General features: G+C 44.6%; 3 protein-coding genes across 4 annotated transcripts; all 3 read left to right on the top strand.

Moving 5' to 3' along the window:
• Positions 1 to 425: 425 nt before the first annotated feature.
• Positions 426 to 7,093, top strand: ttc1 (tetratricopeptide repeat domain 1). Its single transcript, XM_059350910.1, has 8 exons — positions 426 to 473; positions 1,759 to 2,448; positions 2,549 to 2,609; positions 3,990 to 4,102; positions 4,360 to 4,396; positions 4,476 to 4,624; positions 5,437 to 5,491; positions 6,116 to 7,093. The coding sequence occupies exons 2-8, from the start codon at positions 1,768 to 1,770 to the stop codon at positions 6,250 to 6,252; spliced, it is 1,233 nt and encodes a 410-aa protein (XP_059206893.1). The 5' UTR covers positions 426 to 473; positions 1,759 to 1,767; the 3' UTR covers positions 6,253 to 7,093.
• Positions 7,094 to 8,462: 1,369 nt separating this feature from the next.
• On the top strand, positions 8,463 to 14,554 carry pfdn1 (prefoldin subunit 1). 2 transcript variants are annotated; one of them, XM_059351933.1, is made up of 4 exons: positions 8,463 to 8,536; positions 9,584 to 9,750; positions 14,089 to 14,173; positions 14,272 to 14,554. In XM_059351933.1, the coding sequence occupies exons 1-4, from the start codon at positions 8,504 to 8,506 to the stop codon at positions 14,350 to 14,352; spliced, it is 366 nt and encodes a 121-aa protein (XP_059207916.1). In that variant the 5' UTR covers positions 8,463 to 8,503; the 3' UTR covers positions 14,353 to 14,554. The 2 variants fall into 2 exon arrangements, with proteins under 2 accessions (XP_059207916.1, XP_059207915.1); XM_059351932.1 differs by having other exon boundaries at positions 14,269 to 14,540.
• A 2,134-nt stretch (positions 14,555 to 16,688) lies between these two features.
• LOC131986888 (deoxycytidine kinase 2-like) lies at positions 16,689 to 19,904 on the top strand. The gene is made up of 5 exons (XM_059352030.1): positions 16,689 to 16,925; positions 17,845 to 17,963; positions 18,831 to 18,914; positions 19,077 to 19,186; positions 19,742 to 19,904. Exons 1-5 carry the CDS (start codon positions 16,832 to 16,834, stop codon positions 19,902 to 19,904), a joined length of 570 nt encoding a protein of 189 aa, XP_059208013.1. The 5' UTR covers positions 16,689 to 16,831.
• Positions 19,905 to 20,000: the final 96 nt, after the last annotated feature.

Here is a 20,000-nt window from a genome sequence, read left to right as displayed (position 1 = left end):
AACAACTACAACTAATAAAAACTAAACTACAACTAATAAAAACTAAAATACAACTAATAAAAACTAAACTACAACTAATAAAAACTAAACTACAACTAATAAAAACTAAAATAAAACTTATAAAAACTAACACTGAAACTAATAAAAGCTAAACTAAAACTAATAAAAACTAAACTAAAACTAATTAAAACTAAACTAAAACTAAACTAAACTAAGCATTTTCCAAAAGATAAAAACTCATTAAAACGAACTGAATTTGAAAACAAAAAAATCACAACGAAATTAAAAGTAAAACTGATAAAAGATCAGAAACTATTGGAACCTGTTTGGGACGCAGCCAGGGAGCACCTGGTGGTGGCGCCCATAGACATCTATGACCGGAAGCTGCTGACAGACAGACGAAGAAGAAGTAGCGGGTGATCGTCCCGGAAGTGATCGTGACGGTCGGCAGGCTAACCGCTAGCAGCTAGCAGGTAACAGAACAAACCCTCCTCCGGTGGTTTTTAACGTTTTACCGTTTTAATCTGCTGTAAACGGACACACCTGCTACGTCACAGCCCGGTGTGACGTAGCAGGTGGTTGACAACACGGTCCAGCTGTCTGTTAGCCTAGCCGTTAGCCTAGCCGTTAGCCGTTAGCTGTTTATTATTTATTGTTTTTCTATCAAACTGTCCGTTAATCTGATCTGACTTGTCAACAACAGTCAGAGGTAACGGAACCACTGAGTAAATAAAACACTAAAACAGTATCAGGAACAGATAAAATATCTATAATATCTTTAATAATATAATATAAAATGATCTATAATAATAGATAATATTTATAATAATAATAATTATAACAGCATTTATAATAATATTATTATTAATAATAATAATATTTATAATAATAATAATAATAACAGCATTTATAATAATATTATTATTAATAATAATAATATTTATAATAATAATAATAAACGGACCATTTTCAATAGGGTCCTCGCACTGTTAGTGCTCGGTCCCTAATAATAATAATAATAATAATAATAATAATAATAATAACTATCACTGAAAACAGATCAAATGTCCCGTAGAACACAATGAGAAACTGAGTGTAAAGAGTGATGACCAGCAGCAGCTCTCTGAACTCTTCACATGAAACTATTTTTTTTTTATTATTTGCTCAAAAGTCAAGAGTATTTTTTTGTATTTGACAACTGTTGAGATTTGCACTTAAGATATTAAATGTAATTACTGCTATTAATCCCACAAAGGGGAAATTAAATCTCTGCATTTAACGCATCTTTTTACACACCAGTGAACACACCACGCATTCAGCATATTGCTGCTCCCAGCAGCTGTGTGGAGGCTTGTGTGCCTTGCTGGGATTGGAACCAGCAACCCCCCTGGTTACAGGCCCAATTTCAACTACATTTTAGATTTATGATTGATTTTTATTTTGTTGAACAATTTAATTTATTTATACAGACTAAAGAAATCATATTTTCTATGTATTTTTCAGTATTTTGTAATATCGTCAAGAATATCGTTATCGCAAAAATACCCTGAAATATCGTGATAATATTTTAGGGCCGTATCGCCCACCCCTAATTGGATGACATCATAGCTAGGGTGGATGACATCATAGCTAGGGTGGATGACATCACAGCTAGAGTGGATGACATCACAGCTAGAGTGGATGACATCACAGCTAGAGTGAGAGAGGCTGGGAGGCTTTCTGGCACTTTAATGAAAAGCTTTCTTTATTCTGTTTCAGAGCTTTAACATGAGCAGCCGAGGAGCTGTGACACCCAGAGAGGAGCAGGAGGAGGAGGACGACTTCTACGACTGCCAGGAGACACTGGGGCCTCCAGGCCAGAGAGGGGAGGAGCAGGAGGAGACCCGACAGGATGCAGGAGCGTTGGGGGACTTTCAAAATAAAACTGACAGACTGACGGACAGAAGGGACAATACAGAGAGTCAGGCAGGAGGAGCAGGAAGACAGGAGGAGGAGCAGCACAGCAGGGTACAGGAGGAGGAGCAGGGCGACAGGCTGCAGGAGGAGGAACAGGGCGACAGGCTACAGGAGGAGGAGGAGCAGGGCGACAGGCTGCAGGAGGACTCAGACTCAGAGATGAAGGAGGAGGAGGAGGTGCAGGGCGACAGGCTGCAGAGCGACAGGCTGCTGCAGGAGGAGGAGGAGCAGGGCGACAGGCTGCAGGAGGAGGAGGAGGTGCAGGGCGACAGGCTGCAGGAGGAGGAGGAGGAGGAGCAGGGCGACAGGCTGCAGGAGGAGGAGGAGGAGGAGGAGCAGGGCGACAGGCTCCAGGAGGAGGAGGAGGAGCAGGGCGACAGGCTGCAGGAGGACTCAGACTCAGAGATGAAGGAGGAGGAGGAGAAGGAGGTGGAGTTGGACGATGAATACCTCCTGGAGGTGGAGAAGGGGCTGACGGAGGAGGAGAAGGAGGTGATTCAATCAGAAGGATTTTCATGATTTGCTGTTAAATGATGTTTTTGTGAATCAGAGATCAGATCATCACATATCAAAACGTTTCCTACTGTTTCAGACTCGACGGAAGGAGAGTTTTACTCTGAAGGAGACAGGAAACGCGCAGTTCAAAGCTGGAGGTGAGTGACATCATCATCATCACTTTGTCCACTATAAACCAGTATAAACCAGTCAGACCACCATAATGGTCCCGGTGCCAAAATATAATCCCTTTTTCTGGCAAAACTAAAATACGAAAACCCAGAAACAGTGCCCCCTTTTCCTTTATTCGTTTTAAACCACAATTGGAAAAACTGATTTTGCTCTCAGCATCAAAAAATGAAATAACCAGGTAGTGGTAGACGGGGTAATGGTGGTAGACGGGGTAATGGTGGTAGACGGGGTAATGGTGGTAGACGGGGTAGTGGTGGACGGGGTAATGGTGGTAGACGGGGTAGTGGTAGACGGGGTAGTGGTGGACGGGGTAGTGGTGGACGGGGTAGAGGTGGACGGGGTAGTGGTGGACGGGGTAATGGTGGTAGACGGGGTAGTGGTAGACGGGGTAGTGGTGGACGGGGTAGTGGTGGACGGGGTAGTGGTGGTAGACGAGGTAGTGGTGGACGGGGTAATGGTGGTAGACGGGGTAGTGGTGGTAGACGGGGTAGTGGTGGACGGGGTAGTGGTGGTAGACGGGGTAGTGGTGGTAGACGGGGTAGAGGTGGACGGGGTAGTGGTGGACGGGGTAGTGGTGGTAGACGGGGTAGAGGTGGACGGGGTAGAGGTGGACGGGGTAGAGGTGGACGGGGTAGTGGTGGACGGGGTAGTGGTGGTAGACGGGGTAGTGGTGGTAGACGGGGTAGAGGTGGACGGGGTAGTGGTGGACGGGGTAATGGTGGTAGACGGGGTAGTGGTAGACGGGGTAGTGGTGGACGGGGTAGTGGTGGACGGGGTAGTGGTGGACGGGGTAGTGGTGGTAGACGGGGTAGTGGTAGACGGGGTAGTGGTGGTAGACGAGGTAGTGGTGGACGGGGTAATGGTGGTAGACGGGGTAGTGGTGGACGGGGTAGTGGTAGACGGGGTAGTGGTGGACGGGGTAGTGGTGGTAGACGGGGTAGTGGTGGACGGGGTAGTGGTGGTAGACGGGGTAGTGGTGGTAGACGGGGTAGAGGTGGACGGGGTAGTGGTAGACGGGGTAGTGGTGGACGGGGTAGTGGTGGTAGACGGGGTAGTGGTGGACGGGGTAGTGGTGGTGGACGGGGTAGTGGTGGACGGGGTAGTGGTGGTAGACGGGGTAGTGGTAGACGGGGTAGTGGTAGACGGGGTAGTGGTGGTAGACGGGGACCGTTTTTGGTTTAAAACGAATAAAGGAAAAGGGGGCACTGTTTCCGGGTTTTCGTATTTTAGTTTTGCCAGAAAAAGGGATTATACTTTGGCACCAGGACCCATAAACCAGTGAGACCAGTATGAACCAGTATAAACCAGTGAGACCAGTATAAACCAGTATGAATGTGTTCCTGCAGACTGGTTGGCGGCGGGGCGGAGCTACAGCGAGGCGTTGGCTTTGTGTCCCGTGTGTTTCAGCAGAGAGAGAGCCGTGCTGTTCTCCAACAGAGCTGCTGCAAGACTGCACCTGGTAACTACATGCTAACAGCACGCTAACATCATGCTAACAGCACGCTAACATCATGCTAACACCATGCTGACATCATGCTAACACCATGTTGACATCATGCTAACATCATGCTAACAGCACGCTAGCAGCACGCTAACATCATGCTAACACCATGCTAACATCATGCTAACAGCACGCTAGCAGCACGCTAACAGCACGCTAACATCATGCTAACACCATGTTGACATCATGCTAACCTGTTTGTGTCTTCCTGTCAGGACCTGAAGCAGCAGGCGATCTCAGACTGCAGTAGAGGTGAGTGATGACATCATCCTGTACCTGTACCTGAGTCACTGATTGGTCTGTGCACTGATTGGCTGCCTGGTCACCATAGCGATAGAGCTGAACCCGGACTATGTGCGGGCGCTGCTGAGGAGGGCGGAGCTTCACGAGCAGACGGAGAAACTGGACGAAGCTCTGGAGGACTACAAGAAGGTCCTGGACCTGGACCCCAACCAGCCCGCCGCCAGGACCGCCTGCATGGTGAGTTCACTGACCGTAGGACACCTGACACATGATGAGTTCACTGACCGTAGGACACCTGATAGGCCTGCACGGTGAGTTCACTGACCGTAGGACACCAGACACATGGTGAGTTCACTGACCGTAGGACACCAGACACATGGTGAGTTCACTGACCGTAGGACACCAGACACATGGTGAGTTCACTGACAGTAGGACACCTGACAGGCCTGCAAGGTGAGTTCACTGACCGTAGGACACCAGACACATGGTGAGTTCACTGACCGTAGGACACCAGACACATGGTGAGTTCACTGACAGTAGGACACCAGACAGGCCTGCACGGTGAGTTCACTGACCGTAGGACACCTGACACATGGTGAGTTCACTGACCGTAGGACACCAGACACATGGTGAGTTCACTGAGAGTAGGACACCAGACACATGGTGAGTTCACTGACCGTAGGACACCAGACACATGGTGAGTTCACTGACCGTAGGACACCAGACACATGGTGAGTTCACTGACCATAGGACACCTGACAGGCCTGCAAGGTGAGTTCACTGACCGTAGGACACCAGACACATGGTGAGTTCACTGACCGTAGGACACCAGACACATGGTGAGTTCACTGACCGTAGGACACCAGACACATGGTGAGTTCACTGACAGTAGGACACCAGACAGGCCTGCACGGTGAGTTCACTGACCGTAGGACACCAGACACATGGTGAGTTCACTGAGAGTAGGACACCAGACAGGCTACACTGGTGTTGTATTGAAAGACTAGCTAATATCTCTCCCTGTCTGTCTCTCTACCTGTCTCTCTCAGAGGCTGCCTCAGCAGATTCAGGAGAGGAATGAGAAGTTGAAGGAGGAGATGATGAGTACGTATTGCACCTGAACACATCACACCTTTATGTTTTAATGTCATGTATATATATATATATATATATATATATATATATATATACAGTATATATATATATAAACTGTAAATCCAGGTCTTGGTTTGTGGAGCTCTTCTGTCTGAGGCGACGGCTCAACGGTCACTTCAATCATTCGTAAAAATACCAAGATCAGAATATTGATGAGGAGTATTGACAACAATAAATCAAGAATCGATGATTTCTCTGAGCTTTAGAGATTTGGACGAGTTGTGTTATTAATTATTTGTGTCAGATTAAAAGATTCACAGGTTCAAACCATCAGAAACAGGAGACGACCAGTTCAAGTCCCAGTTTAAATAAGCAGTGATGATAGAACGTCATTAATCAGGAACGTTCTGCAGCATCCAGAGAACCATCGATTATCAGCAGCGTTCTTGTTCTAGTTGTTTCAGTTTATTCTCATTAAATCTCTTTATTCAGATTGTCAGATTATTGATCAGATGATCAATAACCAGTCAGATGTATTGATCAGCATTAAAGCTCCTCAGATCAGACTAGTTTCAGTATTTTCACAATAAAAGCATGGTGCAGGCAGTGACGTGGTGACCTCTGACCCCTCAGGTAAGCTGAAGGACCTGGGGAACCTGGTCCTGAGACCCTTTGGACTGTCAACCAGCAACTTCCAGGTCAACCAGGACCAACAGACCGGATCCTACTCCATCAACTTCATCCAGAACCCCAACAACAACAACAGATGACCCCACAACAACAACAACAACAACAACAACAGACCGGGTCCTACTCCATCAACTTCATCCAGAACCCCAACAACAACAACAGATGACCCCACAACAACAACAACAACAACAACAACAACAACAACAACAACAACAACAACAACAACAACAACAACAACAGACCGGATCCTACTCCATCAACTTCATCCAGAACCCCAACAACAACAACAGATGACCCCACAACAACAACAACAACAACAACAACAACAGACCGGGTCCTACTCCATCAACTTCATCCAGAACCCCAACAACAACAACAGATGACCCAACAACAACAACAACAACAACAACAACAACAACAACAACAACAGACCGGATCCTACTCCATCAACTTCATCCAGAACCCCAACAACAACAACAGATGACCCCACAACAACAACAACAACAACAACAACAGCAACAACAGACCGGATCCTACTCCATCAACTTCATCCAGAACCCCAACAACAACAACAACAACAACAACAACAACAGATGACCTCACAGTCAGAGGTGATGACGTCACAGCGGGCGGTGATGATGTCACAGCGGGCGGTGATGATGTCACAGCGGGCGGTGATGACGTCACAGCGGGCGGTGATGACGTCACAGCGGGCGGTGATGACGTCACAGCGGGCGGTGATGACGTCACAGCGGGCGGTGATGACGTCACAGCGGGCGGTGATGATGTCACAGGTCGTGTTGTTTTGTTCAGAGGAAAATAAAAGCTGGTTGTTTTGTTTCCTGTTTGTATTTTTTATCAGATCGCTGGAAACGGGGACAGAAGAGTTTATAATATTAAATCTGAACTCTTGTTTCTTTACTCAGCTGCTTCACTTTGATCCATTTCTGTGCTAGTTTATCAGAAATATGAACACAGTTGAGATTTATTGGGATTTTTGTCTCCAAACTCTCAAAAGACAAAGAGACAAAGTGAAAAATGCAAACTGAGTTTTTTGTAACGTTTGAACTGAAGTCGTGAGCTTCTTTCCTGTCGCTAACATTTATTCACCACTCAGAATCTAACCAATAACTTTGTCTTTGAGCTTTTCTTTTAACGTAAATAAAACAAATTCACAATCAGAATACTTAACAAGATAAAAAATGATAAATAAATAAATGAATACAAAAAATGAATATGAAATACAATCATTTTAGATACAGAACATTCATAAATAGTTGCATAAAGTATAAGATCTAACTAAACACCAAATAAAACAAATTAAAAATACAATATAAATAAGGCACAATATTAAACCAGTTATGACTAACAACTATATTACTAAAAGGATCCTACAGAGTTTTAATACTGTGTTAACGAGAATGATTAATGTACAGCACCACATGACGACTGATTTATGATCAATCATCAGACTTCAATGAGAAACTAACAGCAACAAGTTGCTTCTTGTCATGCTGGAAGCAACACGTCCATGTTTGTCAACTTCTACAGAGAATATTACGGTCTATTAATAAAAACATGATTCCAGGAATAAAATGAAATGATATCAATGAAAACCAGAGAGATATCTGTATGATGTTGACTGATTACATTTATTGTCGTCATGACAGAAATAATGAATAGCAGAATACAAAATATAATAATAAGAGAATGTTGTTATGATATTTATCACAGCAGTGCTCATATTCAAAACATGTCATATTGATTAATTAATATTAATGATGTGCACTTTAACAACAAGGCTTACAACTATAATATATACATATACATATATATATATATTTATATATATATATATATGTATACATATATGTATAAATACATACATACATATATGTATGTATATATAAATACATTTATATATAAATATACATATATATATATTTATATATAAATATATATATATATAAATATATATTTATATATATATATATTTATCATCATCATTCATACATATATGTATGTATAATAAAATCAATATAATCTCAGTGTTTATTATAAATGTACATTATAAATATTAAATCACAAACAATAATAATAATATCAGTATATCAACAATTAATAATGAGTTATAAAGATGAAAGTTGAAGGTTTAAATATATTTACATTCTGTTGTTTTATCACAAATATAAACAGATCAACATAAACAAAGATCAGTAAATGACGTCACCGGGGGGAGGAGGGGGGCAGCCGTGAGCCCAGCTGCCGGTCAAAACACCACAGAAGAAGAACTGCCTCGCACATGCGCAGTGTGAGTGTCGGAGGGCTGAGATGGCTGCGCCCATAGACCTGGAGCTGAAGAAGGTAAGAGCCTTTAAAACCTTCATCATCCTCTTCATCCTCACCTTCATCACCTGTCAGCAGCTACCTGACCGACTCCACCTGGTGACGTCACCTGCTGACCACCACGAGCTCTCTGTAGCAAAGAGCCGCAGCTAGCTGTTAGCATGAGGAGCTAACCACGCTACACACACACACACACACACAGAAACAGACACACACTCTTCTGGTTCCTGCTGATCTGGTTCTGGTTCTGGTTCTGGTTCTGGTTCTGGTTCTCTGCCACCAGTCACCATGGCAACACATTAACATTTTTCTTGATCTTTATCAATATTTTTTTTTTTGTCGGAAATTTGTCTTTCTCATAACTTTTAGATTTTTTCATCATAAATTTGCATTTTTTTTCTCTTAAATTTGTGGGGGGGGGGTTATCATAAATTTGAGATTTTTCTTTATAAAATCATATTTTTTGTCTTACATTTTTTATTTTTGATCGTAAATTTGAGATTTTTTTTTTCTCGTAAATTTGCATTTTTCCACAAAAATTTCAGGGGTTTTTTAAATAATAAATCCGGATTTTTTTTAATGATTAATCTGTTTTATTCTCTTAAATTTGTTATTTTTGATCGTGAATTTCAGATTATTTTCTCTCCTAAATTTACTGTAAATCCTCATGTGAACGCACAGAGAGTTGAACATTTACATTCAGTCATTTATCTTTTATCCAAAGAGACTCAAACCAAAGACAGAAGGAACCAATGAAGGTATATACTGTATGTGTGTATATATATATATATATATATATATATACTATATATATATACACATACAGTATATACCTTCATTGGTATATATATATATATATATATATATATATATATATATATACAATGACAGTATATAGTTGGTATGGGTGTATATATAGGTCTAGTGGTCTAAGAGGCGTCCAGGTGTTTGTGTCAGAGTGACGCCTCCTGTCTCTCTGTCTGTCTCTCTGTCTGTCTCTCTGCCTGTCTGTCTCTCTGACTGTCTCTCTGCCTGTCTGTCTCTCTGCCTGTCTGTCTGTCTCAGGCGTTCTCTGAGCTGCAGGTGAAGATGATCGACACGCAGCAGAAGGTGAAGCTGGCCGACCTGCAGATCGATCAGCTGACTCGAGTCCAGAAACACGCCAAGCTGACGCACGCCGAGATCGCCACGCTGTCCGCCGGGACGCCGCTCTACGAGGGCGTCGGGCGCATGTGAGTCTACACCAACAGACACAACACAACAAAGATCTTCTATTCTAGTCAAAACAACCAGGACACGACAACAGAGACACACGACAGAGACACAACAGAGACACAACAGAGACACACGACAGAGACACAACAGAGACACGACAGAGACACAACAGAGACACAACAGACACACAACAGAGACACACGACAGAGACACACGACAGAGACACGACAGAGACACGACAGAGACACACGACAGAGACACACAACAGAGACACGACAGAGACACACGACAGAGACACGACAGAGACACACGACAGAGACACGACAGAGACACGACAGAGACACACGACAGAGACACGACAGAGACACAACAGAGACACGACAGAGACACACGACAGAGACACACAACAGAGACACAACAGAGACACGACAGACACACGACAGAGACACGACAGACACACGACAGAGACACACAACAGAGACACAACAGACACACAACAGAGACACACGACAGACACACGACAGAGACACACAACAGAGACACGACAGAGACACACGACAGAGACACACGACAGAGACACACGACAGAGACACACAACAGAGACACACGACAGAGACACAACAGACACACAACAGAGACACGACAGACACACGACAGAGACACACAACAGAGACACGACAGAGACACACGACAGAGACACACGACAGAGACACACAACAGAGACACACGACAGAGACACACGACAGAGACACGACAGAGACACACGACAGAGACACACAACAGAGACACGACAGAGACACACGACAGAGACACGACAGAGACACACGACAGAGACACGACAGAGACACACGACAGAGACACACAACAGAGACACAACAGAGACACGACAGACACACGACAGAGACACACAACAGAGACACACGACAGAGACACAACAGAGACACGACAGACACGACAGAGACACACAACAGAGACACACGACAGAGACACAACAGAGACACGACAGACACACGACAGAGACACACAACAGAGACACACGACAGAGACACAACAGAGACACACGACAGAGACACGACAGAGACACGACAGACACACACAACAGACACACAACAGAGACACACGACAGACACACACGACAGACACACGACAGACACACGGCAGACACACGACAGACACAGGACAGAGACACACGACAGAGACACACGACAGAGACACGACAGAGACACACACGACAGAGACACACACGACAGAGACACACGACAGAGACACACACGACAGAGACACACACGACAGAGACACACGACAGAGACACACGACAGAGACACACAGGACAGAGACACACGACAGAGACACACAGGACAGAGACACACGACAGAGACACAACAGAGACACGACAGACACACACAACAGACACACAACAGACACACAACAGAGACACGACAGACACACACAACAGACACACAACAGAGACACACAACAGAGACACGCGACAGAGACACACGACAGACACACAACAGAGACACACGACAGAGACACGACAGACACACACAACAGACACACGACAGAGACACACGACAGAGACACGACAGACACACGACAGACACAGGACAGAGACACACGACAGAGACACACACGACAGACACACAACAGAGACACACGACAGAGACACGACAGACACACACAACAGACACACGACAGAGACACACGACAGAGACACGACAGACACACACAACAGACACACGACAGAGACACACGACAGAGACACACACGACAGACACAGGACAGAGACACACACGACAGAGACACACGACAGAGACACAACAGAGACACACGACAGAGACACGACAGACACACACAACAGACACACGACAGAGACACACGACAGACACAGGACAGACACACACGACAGAGACACACGACAGACACAGGACAGAGACACACGACAGAGACACGACAGACACACGACAGACACACGACAGAGACACACGACAGAGACACACGACAGACACACAACAGAGACACAACAGAGACACACGACAGAGACACGACAGACACACACAACAGACACACGACAGAGACACACGACAGAGACACACGACAGACACACGACAGACACAGGACAGAGACACAGGACAGAGACACACACGACAGAGACACACGACAGAGACACACGACAGACACACGACAGACACAGGACAGAGACACACACGACAGACACACACGGCAGACACACGACAGAGACACACGACAGAGACACACGACAGAGACACACGACAGAGACACACGACAGAGACACGACAGAGACACGACAGAGACACACGACAGAGACACACAACAGACACACGACAGAGACACACACGACAGACACACACGACAGACACACACGATAGAGACACGACAGAGACACACGACAGAGACACACGACAGAGACACGACAGAGACACACGACAGAGACACACGACAGAGACACACGACAGACACACGACAGACACACGACAGACACACGACAGAGACACACGACAGAGACACGACAGAGACACGACAGAGACACACGACAGAGACACACGACAGAGACACACGTCAGACACACGACAGAGACACACGACAGAGACACACACGACAGAGACACACACGACAGACACACGACAGACACACGACAGAGACACACGACAGACACACGACAGACACACGACAGAGACACGACAGACACACACGACAGACACACACGACAGAGACACACGACAGAGACACGACAGAGACACGACAGACACACACGACAGAGACACACGACAGAGACACACGACAGAGACACACGACAGACACACAACAGAGACACGACAGACACACACGACAGACACACGACAGAGACACACGACAGACACACGACAGACACACGACAGAGACACACACGACAGACACACACGACAGGCACACGACAGAGACACGACAGAGACACGACAGAGACACGACAGAGACACACGACAGAGACACACGACAGAGACACACACGACAGACACACGACAGACACACGACAGAGACACACGACAGAGACACACGACAGAGACACACGACAGAGACACACGACAGACACACGACAGAGACACACGACAGAGACACGACAGACACACACGACAGAGACACACGACAGAGACACACGACAGAGACACACGACAGACACACGACAGAGACACACAACAGAGACACACGACAGACACACAACAGACACAGGACAGAGACACACGACAGAGACACACACGACAGAGACACACACGACAGACACACACGACAGACACACACGACAGACACACGACAGACACACGACAGAGACACGACAGAGACACACCACAGAGACACACACGACAGAGACACACGACAGAGACACACGACAGAGACACACACGACAGAGACACACGACAGACACACGACAGAGACACACGACAGACACACGACAGACACACACGACAGAGACACACGACAGAGACACACGACAGACACACGACAGACACACGACAGACACACGACAGAGACACACGACAGAGACACACGACAGAGACACGACAGAGACACACGACAGAGACACACAGAGACACGACAGACACGACAGAGACACACGACAGAGACACGACAGAGACACACGACAGACACACGACAGATACACGTCAGAGACACACGACAGACACACGACAGAGACACACGACAGAGACACACGACAGAGACACACGACAGAGACACACAACAGACACATCTGGTGGAAAGTGGCTGTAGCTGCTGTAGCCTAACCCATCTAACCCATCTAACCCATCTAACCCATCTAACCCATCTAACCCATCTAACCCATCTAACCCATCTAACCCATCTAACCCTAACCCATCTAACCCATCTAACCCATCTAACCCATCTAACCCTAACCCATCTAACCCATCTAACCCATCTAACCCATCTAACCCATCTAACCCATCTAACCCTAACCCATCTCTATCGGAGCCTGAGATGTTTTTTTTTAAAGCTGCCACGTCCTCTTGTAGATGTTCACGTTGTTTTTCCATTTCAGTCGTCAACGTCACTGCTACGTCGTTAGCATTAGCAGCGGTCGCCATGTTAGCTACTTTGCTACTTAGCGCTAGGCTTCTTTGTCTCAGATTCTTTCTTTTTGTTCCAGTCACCAAAAAAAGATGTAGCAAATGAAAAAATAAACATATGAAACTATTTCTTCCAAGTTGGTGCAAGTTGGTGTTTATATATGAAGGAGTTTTAAGGAAGTTATAGACAAATTCTCAGGAGACTCGTTCACACGTCTTGTTCCTATATGTTCCAAAGATCTTCTATTTTAATCTGAACGGTCTGTCTGTCTGTAGGTTCATTCTCCAGTCGAAGGAGGAAATCAACAATCAGCTGATGGAGAAACAGAAAACAGCTGACGAGAAAATTAAAGAGCTCGAGGTACAAATACACAACAAATACCCACAGAGACACACAACAGATCTAGTGTGTGTGTATGTGTGTGTGTGTTCTGACTCTGTGTTTGGTTTTTCCAGCAGAAGAAGGTGTACCTTGAACGCAGCGTGAAAGAAGCTGAAGACAACATCAGAGAGATGCTGTTGTCCAGGAGGGCTCAGTGACCGATCAATTATCAATAACACACTGATCAATAATCAGTAACACACTGATCAATGATCAAAAACACACACTGATCAATGATCAATAACACACACTGATCAATGATCAATAACACACACTGATCAATGATCAGCAACACACTGATCAGTGATCAAAAACACGTTTTCATGTCTTTTTGTTAGTTGTTCATATTAAAATGTTGAACCTTCAGTTTGTCTCCAGTGTTTCTGTCAGAGTGAGACGTCTATTATAAACAGAGTGAGACGTCTATTATAAACAGAGTGAGACGTCTTTATGTTAAACAGAGTGAGACGTCTATGTTAAACAGAGTGAGACCTCTATATTAAACAGAGTGAGATGTGTTTATTATAAACAGAGTGAGACCTCTATATTAAACAGAGAGACGTCTTAATGTTAAACAGAGTGAGACGTCTTTATGTTAAACAGAGTGAGACGTCTTTATATTAAACAGAGTGAGACGTCTTTATTATAAACAGAGTGAGACTTCTATTATAAACAGAGTGAGACGTCTATGTTAAACAGAGTGAGACATCTTTATGTTAAACAGAGTGAGACGTCTTTATGTTAAACAGAGTGAGATACTTTATATTAAACAGAGTGAGACGTCTTTATGTTAATCAGAGTGAGACGTCTTTATTATAAACAGAGTGAGACGTCTTTATTATAAACAGAGTGAGACTTCTTTATATTAAACAGAGTGAGACGTCTTTATGTTAATCAGAGTGAGACGTCTATGTTAAACAGAGTGAGACATCTTTATGTTAAACAGAGTGAGACGTCTTTATGTTAAACAGAGTGAGACGTCTTTATTATAAACAGAGTGAGACGTCTTTATGTTAATCAGAGTGAGACGTCTTTATTATAAACAGAGTGAGACGTCTTTATATTAAACAGAGTGAGACGTCTTTATTATAAACAGAGTGAGACGTCTATTATAAACAGAGTGAGACGTCTTTATGTTAATCAGAGTGAGACGTCTTTATTATAAACAGAGTGAGACGTCTTTATTATAAACAGAGTGAGACTTCTTTATATTAAACAGAGTGAGACGTCTTTATTATAAACAGAGTGAGACGTCTTTATATTAAACAGAGTGAGGCGTCTTTATTATAAACAGAGTGGGACGTCTATATTAAACAGAGTGAGACGTCTTTATTATAAACAGAGTGGGACGTCTTTATTATAAACAGCGTGGGACGTCTTTATTATAAACAGAGTGAGACATCTTTATTTTAAACAGAGTGGGACGTCTTTATATTAAACAGAGTGAGGCGTCTTTATTATAAACAGAGTGGGACGTCTTTATTAAAAACAGAGTGGGACGTCTTTATTATAAACAGAGTGAGATGTCTTTATTATGAACAGAGTGAGACTTCTTTATTATAAACAGAGTGAGACATCTTTATTATAAACAAAGTGGGACGTCTTTATATTAAACAGAGTGAGGCGTCTTTATTAAAAACAGAGTGGGACGTCTTTATTATAAACAGAGTGAGACGTCTTTATTATAAACAGAGTGAGACGTCTTTATATTAAACAGAGTGAGACGTCTTTATATTAAACAGAGTGAGACGTCTTTATTACAAACAGAGTGAGACGTCTTTATTATAAACAGAGTGAGACGTCTTTATTACAAACAGAGTGAGACGTCTTTATTATAAACAGAGTGAGACGTCTTTATTATAAACAGAGTGAGACGTCTTTATTATAAACAGAGTGGGACGTCTTTATTATAAACAGAGTGAGACGTCTATTATAAACAGAGAGACTTCTTTATATTAAACAGCGTGAGACGTCTGTTATAAACAGAGTGAGCCTTTTTTATTATAAACAGAGTGAGACGTCTTTATTATAAACAGAGTGAGCCTTTTTTATTATAAACAGAGTGAGCCTTTTTTATTATAAACAGAGTGAGACGTCTTTATTTTAACAGAGTGAGACGTCTTTATTATAATCAGAGTGAGACGTCTTTATTTTAACAGAGTGAGACGTCTTTATTATAATCAGAGTGAGACGTCTTTATTTTAACAGAGTGAGAGGTCTTTATATTAAACAGAGTGAGACGTCTTTATTTTAACAGAGTGAGACGTCTTTATTTTAACAGAGTGAGAGGTCTTTATATTAAACAGAGTGAGACGTCTTTATATTAAACAGAGTGAGACGTCTTTATTTTAACAGAGTGAGACGTCTTTATTTTAACAGAGTGAGAGGTCTTTATATTAAACAGAGTGAGAGGTCTTTATATTAAACAGAGTGAGAGGTCTTTATTTTAACAGAGTGAGACATCCTCTCGGCTTTACTTTAAGAAAATATCTCTGATTTCATTGAGTCCCGCCCCCGGAAACGGATTGTCCGAGCGCGGGATTTTAACTTCAGACGGAGCTCGCGGGCAGTCAGTTCCCTCCGCGCGGAGAACAAACAAACAGAGAAACAAACGGAGAAACAAACAAACAAACAAACATGGCGACTCCACCGAAGAGACTCCGAGTTCCCGCCAGTCCGACCGGAAGCTTTTCCCGCCGAGAGAAGAAGATTTCCATAGAAGGAAACATCGGTGAGTTTAATGATTGATACTAATGATTGATACCAATGATCGATACCTGTGACCAGCCGTTAACCAGCCGGCTGGTTAACGGCCGTTAACCAGCCGGCCGGTTGGTTAACGGCCGTTCTCCCGCTGATCTCCAGTTTAAAGCTCTGATTCGCGCCAAATAAGAGATAAACAAAACACAGAACCGCAGTATTATCAGATGAATAAAGTCTCTCTCTCTCTCTCTCTCTCTCTCTCTCCCCCCTACCTGTCTCTCTCTCTACCTGTCTGTCTCTCTCTCTCTCTCTCTCTCTCTCTCTCTCTCTACTTGTCTGTCTGTCTCCCTCCCTCCCTCCCTCCCTGCCTGTCTCTCTCTCCCTGCCTGTCTCTCTCTCTCTCTCTCTCTCCCTGTCTGTCTCTCTCTCCCTGCCTGTCTCTCTCTCCCTGCCCGTCTCTCTCTCTCTCTCTCCCTGTCTGTCTGTCTCTCACTCTCCCTCCCTCCCTGCCTGTCTCTCTCTCCCTGCCCGTCTCTCTCTCTCTCTACCTGTCTGTCTCTCTCTCCCTGCCCGTCTCTCTCTCTCTCTCCCTGTCTGTCTGTCTCTCTCTCTCTCTCTCTGTCTGTCTCCCTGTCTGTCTGTCTCTCTGTCTGTCTCCCTGCCTGTCTCTCTCTCCCTACTTGTCTGTCTCTCTCTCCCTGCCCGTCTCTCTCTCTCTCTCCCCCCCCTACCTGTCTCTCTCTCTACCTGTCTGTCTCTCTCTCCCTGCCTGTCTCTCTCTCTCCCTGCCCGTCTCTCTCTCTCTCTCTCTCTCTCTCCCTCCCTACCTGTCTCTCTCTCTACCTGTCTGTCTCTCTCTCCCTGCCCGTCTCTCTCTCTCTCTCTCTCTCTCTCTCTCTCCCTCCCTCCCTCCCTACCTGTCTCTCTGTCTACCTGTCTGTCTCTAGCTGCAGGTAAGTCTACCTTCGTGCGTCTCCTCCAGGAGGCGTCTGAGGACTGGGAGGTGATTCCTGAACCGATCGGGAAATGGTGCAACGTCCAGAACGACAGCGACGACGTTTACCAGGTCAACACACACACCTGTTTACCTGTCTTTAGATTTACATGTTTACCTGTCTCTATATTTACCTGTCTACCTGTCTTTAGATTTATCTGTGTGTTTATATTTACCTGTCTACCTGTGTTTATATTTACCTGTCTTTGTATTTACCTGTCTTTGTATTTACCTGTCTACCTGTCTTTAGATTTATCTGTGTGTTTATATTTACCTGTCTTTATATTTACCTGTCTACCTGTCTTTACACGTGTGTTTACATGTGTGTGTTTACACATGTTTATCTGTGTTTACACCTGTTTTTATCTATGTTTACACCTGTGTTTATCTATGTTTCACCTGTGTGTTTACACCTGTTTTTATCTGTGTTTACACCTGTGTTCATCTATGTTTACCTGTGTGTTTACACCTGTTTATCTATGTTTACACCTGTGTTTATCTATGTTTCACCTGTGTATTTACACCTGTGTAACTGTTTTTACACCTGTTTTTATCTATGTTTACACCTGTGTTTATCTATGTTTCACCTGTGTGTTTACACCTGTTTTTATCTGTGTTTACACCTGTGTTCATCTATGTTTACACCTGTGTGTTTACACCTGTTTTTCTATGTTTACACCTGTGTTTATCTATGTTTCACCTGTGTTTACACCTGTTTATCTGTGTTTACACCTGTTTTTATCTATGTTTACACCTGTGTTTATCTATGTTTCACCTATGTATTTACACCTGTGTTTACACCTGTGTATCTGTGTTTACACCTGTGTTTATCTATGTTTCACCTGTGTGTTTACACCTGTTTATCTATGTTTCACCTGTGTGTTTACACCTGTGTATCTGTTTTTACACCTGTGTTTATCTATGTTTACACCTGTGTAGGAGCTGAGCTCCTCTCAGAAGAGTGGAGGGAACCTGCTGCAGATGTTGTACGATAAACCGAGCCGCTGGTCCTACACCTTCCAGGTAACTACTGACTCCGCCCACTCACACCCAGCAGATAGACAGCAGGTCAAACTGTCTAACTGACTGTTTCTCTACCTGTCCCTGTCTCTCTACCTGTCCCTGTCTCTCTACCTGTCCCTGTCTCTCTACCTGTCCCTGTCTCTCTATCTGTCTGTCCATCAGAGTTATGCGTGTCTCAGCAGAGTTCGTTCTCAACTTCAGTCTCCGTCCATCAAGCTTCAGCAGGCGGAGACCCCCGTCCAGTTCTATGAACGCTCCGTCTACTCAGACAGGTAACTATACACACACACACACCTGAGACAGGTAGCTAGACTCAGTGTAGAGTACTGCAGTAACCGTGTGTCCCTGTGTGTGTCTCTGTGTGTGTGTCTCTGTGTGTGTCTTTGTGTGTGTCTCTGTGTGTGTGTCCCTGTGTGTGTGTCTCGGTCTCTGTGTGTGTGTCTCTGTGTGTGTCTCTGTGTGTGTCTCTGTGTGTGTGTCTCTGTGTGTGTGTCTCTGTGTGTGTGTCTCTGTGTGTGTGTCCCTGTGTGTGTGTCTCTGTGTGTGTCTCTGTCTCTGTGTGTGTCCCTGTGTGTGTCTCTGTGTGTGTGTCTCTGTGTGTGTGGCTCTGTGTGTGTGGCTCTGTGTGTGTGTCTCTGTGTGTGTGTCTCTGTGTGTGTCTCTGTCTCTGTGTGTGTCTCTGTCTCTGTGTGTGTCTCTGTGTGTGTCTCTGTCTCTGTGTGTGTCCCTGTGTGTGTCCCTGTGTGTGTCCCTGTGTGTGTGTCTCTGTCTCTGTTTGTGTCTCTGTGTGTGTGTCTCTGTGTGTGTGTCTCTGTGTGTGTTTACAGGTACGTGTTTGCTTCCAACCTGTTTGAGTCCGGCAGCCTGACGGAGACAGAGTGGAGTGTGTATCAGGACTGGCACACCTGGTTACTGAGCCAGTTTGAGCCGGACATCAGACTGGACGCCATCATCTACCTGAGAGCTCCACCACAGGTACACAACACCTGAACCGCACAACACCTGAACCGCACAACACCTGAACCGCACAACACCTGAACCGCACAACACCTGAACCACACAACACCCGAGTTTTAGTTTAGTTTT

Source organism: Centropristis striata, chromosome 15 (genome assembly GCF_030273125.1).
Source record: "Centropristis striata isolate RG_2023a ecotype Rhode Island chromosome 15, C.striata_1.0, whole genome shotgun sequence".
NCBI classification, from domain to species: Eukaryota; Metazoa; Chordata; class Actinopteri; order Perciformes; family Serranidae; genus Centropristis; species Centropristis striata.
The sequence above is the reverse complement of the archived record's forward strand: the minus strand, read 5'-3'. Positions and strand labels throughout refer to the sequence as shown.

Excerpts from the sequence above, each read along its gene's own strand:
- ttc1 (XM_059350910.1), top strand. The coding sequence starts at position 1,768 with ATGAGCAGCCGAGGAGCTGTGACACCCAGAGAGGAGCAGGAGGAGGAG. Across the intron at positions 2,610-3,989 it reads CGCGCAGTTCAAAGCTGGAG|ACTGGTTGGCGGCGGGGCGG; the intron begins GTGAGTGACATC and ends GTGTTCCTGCAG. Across the intron at positions 4,103-4,359 it reads CTGCTGCAAGACTGCACCTG|GACCTGAAGCAGCAGGCGAT; the intron begins GTAACTACATGC and ends TCTTCCTGTCAG.
- pfdn1 (XM_059351932.1), top strand. The coding sequence starts at position 8,504 with ATGGCTGCGCCCATAGACCTGGAGCTGAAGAAG. Across the intron at positions 9,751-14,088 it reads TACGAGGGCGTCGGGCGCAT|GTTCATTCTCCAGTCGAAGG; the intron begins GTGAGTCTACAC and ends GTCTGTCTGTAG. Across the intron at positions 14,174-14,268 it reads AGAAAATTAAAGAGCTCGAG|CAGAAGAAGGTGTACCTTGA; the intron begins GTACAAATACAC and ends TGGTTTTTCCAG.
- LOC131986888 (XM_059352030.1), top strand. The coding sequence starts at position 16,832 with ATGGCGACTCCACCGAAGAGACTCCGAGTTCCCGCCAGTCCGACCGGA. Across the intron at positions 18,915-19,076 it reads GCTGGTCCTACACCTTCCAG|AGTTATGCGTGTCTCAGCAG; the intron begins GTAACTACTGAC and ends TCTGTCCATCAG. Across the intron at positions 19,187-19,741 it reads CGCTCCGTCTACTCAGACAG|GTACGTGTTTGCTTCCAACC; the intron begins GTAACTATACAC and ends GTGTGTTTACAG.